General features: G+C 36.0%; 1 protein-coding gene across 3 annotated transcripts; it reads left to right on the top strand.

Annotated features, from left to right (window-relative positions):
• The first annotated feature begins 2,050 nt into the window (after positions 1-2,050).
• On the top strand, positions 2,051-6,162 carry LOC135847556 (uncharacterized). Of its 3 annotated transcripts, none has more exons than XR_010559198.1 (5): positions 2,051-2,169; positions 2,293-2,324; positions 2,434-2,594; positions 2,789-5,068; positions 5,270-6,162. XR_010559198.1 is itself a non-coding variant. In XM_065367119.1 (5 exons), exons 1-3 carry the CDS (start codon positions 2,216-2,218, stop codon positions 3,446-3,448), a joined length of 930 nt encoding a protein of 309 aa, XP_065223191.1. In that variant the 5' UTR covers positions 2,176-2,215; the 3' UTR covers positions 3,449-5,068; positions 5,270-5,595; positions 5,709-6,162. The 3 variants fall into 3 exon arrangements, 2 of the variants coding, with proteins under 2 accessions (XP_065223191.1, XP_065223190.1); XM_065367119.1 differs by lacking the exon at positions 2,051-2,169 and having other exon boundaries at positions 2,176-2,324; positions 5,270-5,595; positions 5,709-6,162; XM_065367118.1 differs by lacking the exon at positions 2,051-2,169 and having other exon boundaries at positions 2,176-2,324.
• The last annotated feature ends 597 nt before the right edge of the window (positions 6,163-6,759 follow it).

Here is a 6,759-nt window from a genome sequence, read left to right on the forward strand (position 1 = left end):
TTCTTTTGTTTGGTTACTTGTTCCAGCTACACATTGCCCCCTACAGTGAATAGCATACCTTGTAGAGCGGATTTGCTATTCGCCAGCAAAAATGCTATGTAGCAAAATGGTCCTAAAAAGTCGCTGGCGAAAAATCCCTCATATTTTGTCACTAGGGTTGCGGGATACTGTAGTGAAAGGGGTCCTATTTAACATACTAAAAGTCTCACCCCGTACCCCGCGTGCTAGAGCGTGGAAAGTGTCCCGCCGCGGCGTTTTTTTCGATTTTCTCGCGAGTGGTTGATTTTACGTCGAAAATAGCTGTATTTTTGTATTCTACGTCGAATTTCCGATCTAGTGATATGTCAACTGGCCTTCTACCCCCCAGGGGCGCTGGGCTAGAACCATTTAAAAAGGGGGGGTTTCCTGAAAAATACATAAACACTACAGGGCCTAAGAGGGGTGAAATGGTCCCCAAAAGCGTTCGAGTTGATACGTATTAGCATGGAAAATGGGCACCATTGAGAAACTTCCGCGTGAAAAATTTCAGATCCACGCCACCTCCCCGTTTTTGGGAACCCCCCTTTTCTGAAATTTCAATAACACTTTACTCAGCCCCATTTCAACTGATTTTGAACAAAAATTTTCAACTCCCTCCCCTCATATTTACCCCTCATAAAATGACTAAAAAATAGAGGCTCCAGTAATTTTCAAAAAGTCGCTGGAGGCTCCAAAACGACTTGAAATTTACCTGCATTACTTCGTAGCGCATTGAAATTAGTTTGCAGAATAAATTTCAGCTTTCCAACTCCATTTTGATGAAATTTTGTGGAAATTTCGAGTTTCAAAAATCTGCTGGAGGCTTCAGAACTGCTCAAAACGGTTTGAAAAAGTTTCCAATCGATTTGGTAGGTTGAAAATATGGTATATCCCAAATTTCAGCTTTCTTGGTCAATTTGGTAAAATTTTGATTTTTCCCCTCATTTTTGGCTTAAATTTGATTTTCAAAAATTCACCAAAAATCGAAAAACGCTGCACTTTAGCACTTGAAATTCTGACGGGTGATAAATTTTTGCCTGATCTTTCGATCTACTTTTGTACGGTTTGAAAAATGTTGTGCAAGTCCTATGTTGGAACGCAAAATCTGCGATTTCAGCTGGCCTGTCAATCAAAATGGCCGCCATTTTGTAAGTAGGGTCACTTTTTTTTCAAGTACGAGGGCTAGAAATGTTCCTTAGGACTCCCTCTTTAAGAAAAAAGTTGTCTCAGATGATCGACCGGGGGGGGGGGTGCAATAGATCCTTAGGCGGGCTTCCCGACCAAGTTGGAAATCCGAAATTCACTCTGTACTCCAATTTCAATTCACGCTATCAAGTTGACTTCAGGTGGGCTCAAGTCTTTTTGGAGCCTCCTGCGACTCTTTGAAAATTCCTAGTCTCCAGCCAATTTTAGAATCTTGAAATTTTCACAAAATTTTATCAAATGGAGTTAGGAAGCCGAAATTTACACTGCAAACTAATTTCAATACGAAATGATATATTTTTTGGGGGGGGAGGGGGGCTTTATAGTTGCTTGTTCCCTCTTCTTTCTTTTAATGAATCAAATTCCTAATGTTTTGAAATTATCGTACCACGACCGAATGATTCATAAAGTGTTCAATTTCAACTGGTAGATAAATGTTGGAAAAATTTGTAAAATCTCAGCAAAACGAAAATCATTCAGTTCAAATTTTGTTTGTTAATCTGATCATGGGAAATTCAATTCTTTCTCACGTGAATAATATAGTATGTGTAATTTTGAAACTGAACGAATTTGTTTCATTTTTAGCCACATTTTTCTTAAAAAAGCTTTTTTTTCTTGAAGGAGTGTCAGAAGCTTCAAAACTCCTTATCCCTTGTACATACATACGAGTAGGTACAATGGTACATATCCAACTGTCATCAATTGCTGATCTCGGAAAAATATGAAAATTTACATTTTGTTTACCTCTGGGTATGTCAATATAAATAGGTATTCATATCAAATAGAGGAACATTGAGCATTTGAGCACACAACGTATCTAAATGCTTATCAAGTTTTTTTTAATTATTAAATTATTAGTTTTCAATATAATTTTTTTGATTTACTCTCAAGTCCTTATTACGCTATACTAACTGTCGAAACAAGATAACGTTCCGACTCATCAGTAATGTAAGTACATATTCAAATTCAAGTTTTAAATTTATGCTTTGTTAAAATGAAGTTGATCCTTATAAGCAGTCTGGTTTTCATCAAATTACTTTCTTTCAATTATTGTTTTTATATAATCTCTAGGAGTGAAGAGAAACGTATTCAAAATGAGTGTGGTAAGTGAATTATGCTGAGCAAATTATAAATCAATTTTTAAATCAACACGAAGCCAAGCCTATCGGTAGTACATATACAATATTAATGGGAGTTACACTCATGTCATAGATCCCGATGACTTATTATCATATGACCAAATCAACACCCTAATATCTATGAGGGGTACTCATACACGGGACAAAGTAGCGACATCGTTTCTAGATGCGCTGAGGATTGAAAAGGAGAAAGAGATGCTTGAAAAGGAGAAAGAGATGCTTGAAAAAGAGAAAGTAAGTGTGTACATTATACTTAATGAACTCATTTTCATGTTATCGCATGAAAATGATCTGGAAATCGATTACAAATGATGATTCAAGGCAGCGCTGGTTTGAGTAGCTCCAGGATCTTGAATCGCTCTGATGCCACGAATATTGTTCATTTTATTGCCTCAGCAGGTAATGTCTAATGTCCTTTGTATTTACAGATTTTTCCAAATTTTGAACGTGCCAGCAGAATTTCACAAATCATTCTCCAATGGTACTATAATACACCAACCGAAAATCCCGATGCCTTCCGAGGTATTAAGGAAGTCCCACTCCATCAAGATGACACTTGTAGTCATGTGACCATGCCGGAATCAGATCTTGTAAAAACAAAGGAACTAGAAGCCGAGGACCCTGATATAACTAATGTAAACCAAGTTACCAGCGATTATCGTAGGTGGTATTGTTTTCTTTCAAGAAATGAAAGTAATTTGGCGGTCCGTATCAACTCCAGACTTCATCTCTACTGTAAGAAAAATCCGACTTTGTGTGACAATAATACAACTACATTACGTCTGAAATTTTGCGCATCAGTAGCCGGATCAGCTAGAGCATTTGAATTCATTCACCGCAAGTTTTTACCATTATTTTACTTTTCAGAGTACAAATCTGACTTTGATGAAACGAATGAAGATTTCATAACATATTTGTTTTCCAACTGGCAGTCCTATTCTTTTAATCGTGAAGATGTTGCTTTTCTCAACATTCTATTAAAGTGTCAAACACCTGAAATGGCTGTCAGTTTTTCAGTATTGTTAGAATACATGTACACAAATAATTTCGATAATGTGATTCCGTTATCCGATAAATGTTTGAAGTAGGAATTTGGTCGTGTCCACTTTGATGATGTATGATCCCATATTCGTCACTAAAGCAGAATTTTGTATAATTATATTGGCACAACAGAAGAAAAGATTCAAACAATAGGACATTTGCATGACAAAATAGGATTTAGCAATGACAATTGTTACGTAATAACAGCTTAGCATGACAATAATTCAAGTTCATATTTGCTGATGACACTGCTATACTTTCTTCGCATAAAGACATTAAAATTGCTACCACACGCTTAGAAAATGCCATTGCGATTTTTTACAAATACTGGTATGTAATTGGTGTATCAAAATTAATGAATCCAAATCTGAACATGTAATCTTCACTGCTGGTGCTGGAAAAATCTGCAACTTGCCAGTCACCATCAACAATTTGATAACACCACAAAAGAACTCTACAAAGTATTTGGGAATTCATGTTGACTTGATGAGATATTTAACATGGGGAATGCGTATTGAGAAAACATTGGATGAAATGAAACTTGTAACTTGAAAAGATGATCTGGCTCTTTACACATGAAGCCAAGTTAAGCAACAAACTTCTGTTTTACAAACCCGCCATCAAACCTATTTGGACATATGGTTGCCAACTATTGGGCACTGCAAAACCATCAAATACAGAAATAATTCAGCACATGCAGAACAAATAATTATCTTTGTCAAGTCACCATATGCGCCATGATACACCAGAAACGCGGACCTCCATTGCAATACAAATGTGAGCTGTCTCTGAGGAAGTATACCCAATTGGCAAGAAATATGCGTTTTAGTCTCATTTTTCAGCTATTACACTCACGTTTTTTCATACCAGCTCCCTTTTTTCAAATCTGCTGTTACTCTGTTCTACCTGAAACCAGTTTTGTTGAAGTAAACCGCGTTTTTTTACTACATTCGCACTGCGTTTATGCCATCTGATACCCCGGGGGTCTTTCATAAAAGCAATTACTCACTGTGTTTACGCGATTACACTGGGTGTACATGCCTCAAAAAACGCAGTCTCATTTTTACACGTCTAACCACGTTTTTCTTGTCAATAGGGCAGTGGAATTACAATAACTCGATAACTTGAAAACTCCAGTAACTCGAAGCAAAGTCTGTTTCCCTTCAACTCCCCATTTTTTCCCCTCTTGACTGGTAGACTGTCAATCAAACTGTCATCAATTGCTCATCTCTGAGGAAGATGAAAATTCACATTTTTTTTACCTTGGGGTATCTCATTATGTTCATATCAAAAAGAGGAACATTGAGAATTTGAGCACACAATGTATCTAAATGCTTATCAAGTTTCTTTTTAATTATTATTAAATTATTCGTTTTCGATATATTTTTTTTTGATTTTCTCTCAAGCACCTATTACGCTACATTAACCGTCGAAACAAGATAACGTTCCGACTCCCAAGTATGTACATATTCAAATTCAAGTTTTAGATTTAGGTATCTACTATTTGCATGTAACACTTTGTTAAAATGAAGTTGATCCTTATAACCAGTCTGGTTTTCATCAAATTACTTTCTTTCAATTATTGTTATTATCATAGCCCAGAATTTGTCTCTAGTAGCGAATCGCTGAGGATTGAAAAGGAGAAAGAAATGCTTGAAAAACAGAAAGTAAGTATGTACATTATAATGAACACATTTTCATACAAACACATTTTCATGTTATTGCATGAAAATGATCTTGAAATAGATTACAAATCATGATTCAGGGCAGAGCTATTTTGAGTAGTTCCAGGATCTTGAATCGCTCTGATGCCACGAATATTGTTCATTTCATTGCCTCACAGTAGGTAATTTCCTTTGTATTTACAGATTTTTTCACATTTTGAACGTGCCAGCAGAGTTTCACAATACATTCTCCAATGGTACTATAATACACCGACTGAAAATCCCGATGCCTTCCGAGGTATTAAGAATGTCTCACTCTATCAAGATGACACTTGCAGTCATGTGACCATGCCGGAATCGGATCTTGTAAAAACAAAGGAACTAGAAGCCGAGGACCCTGATATAACTAATGTAGACCAAGTTACCAGCGATTATCGTAGGTGGTATTGTTTTCTTTCAAGAAATGCAAATAATTTGGCAGTCTGTATCAACACCAGACTTCATCTCTACTGTAAGAAAAATCCGACTTTGTGTGACAATAATACAACTACATTACGTCTGAAATTTTGCGCATCAGTAGCCGGATCAGCTAGAGCATTTGAATTCATTCACCGCAAGTTTTTACCATTATTTTACTTTTCAGAGGACAAATACAGTAATTATAACTCAGAAGAAATGAATGAAGAATTCACAACATATTTGTTTTCTAACTGGCGGTCCTATTCTTTTAAGCATGAAGATGTTACTTTTCTTAATATTCTAATAATTTGCCAAACACCTGAAAAGGCTGTCAGTCGTTCAGTTCTTTTAGAATACATGAACACGTTTCATTTTAATCATGGTATTGAACAGGTGATTCCATTATGCGATAAATGTTTGAAACAGGAATATGCTCATGTCTACTTTGATCGTGTATGATACCTTATTCATCACTAAAGCAGAATTTTTTTCCTGAAATGGACAATATAATTAATATTGACACAACAGAAGGAGAGATTCAAACAATAGGACATTTGAACGACAAAATAGGATTTATCAATGACAATTGTTAATAACAGCTCCGCGTGACAATAAATCAAGTTCATATTTGCTGATGACACTGCTATACTTTCTTCGCATAAAGACATTGAAATTGCTGCCACACGCTTACAAAATGGCATTGCGAATTTTTTACAAATATTGGTATGTAAATGGTGTATCAAAATTAATGAATCCAAATCTGAACATGTAATCTTCACTACTGAGAAAAAAATGGTATGACATGAAACTTGAACGTGAAAAGATGAGCTGGCTCTTTGCACATAAAGCCAAGTTAAACAACAAACGTTTACTTTACAAACCCATCATCAAACCTATTTGGACAAATAGTTGCCAACTATCGGGTACTGCAAAATGCAAAACCATCAAATACATATAGAAATAATTCAGCGCATGTGTCAGCCAAGCGCCATCTATATAAGTTGGATTTTGAGCTTGTTGTTCTGCTTTTTAGTTTGTTTAGCATTTTCCAGAGGCTCTATTTCAGTTGACTGCCATGAGGCAACAATTTCCTCATGGTGTTGCTTCCTGATACCATAATATTCAGAGATGGAACGATGAGTCAATGACTGATTATAATCGATTATTTGGATCCCAATCAATAATTGGCACATACCTCTACCTACCTATATTATACCAATATTTCACTATTTCAG

Source organism: Planococcus citri, chromosome 5, assembly GCF_950023065.1.
Source record: "Planococcus citri chromosome 5, ihPlaCitr1.1, whole genome shotgun sequence".
Classification (NCBI taxonomy): domain Eukaryota; kingdom Metazoa; phylum Arthropoda; class Insecta; order Hemiptera; family Pseudococcidae; genus Planococcus; species Planococcus citri.

Excerpts from the sequence above, each read along its gene's own strand:
- LOC135847556 (XM_065367118.1), top strand. The coding sequence starts at position 2,216 with ATGAAGTTGATCCTTATAAGCAGTCTGGTTTTCATCAAATTACTTTCT. Across the intron at positions 2,325-2,433 it reads ACGTATTCAAAATGAGTGTG|ATCCCGATGACTTATTATCA; the intron begins GTAAGTGAATTA and ends CTCATGTCATAG. Across the intron at positions 2,595-2,788 it reads AGATGCTTGAAAAAGAGAAA|ATTTTTCCAAATTTTGAACG; the intron begins GTAAGTGTGTAC and ends TTGTATTTACAG.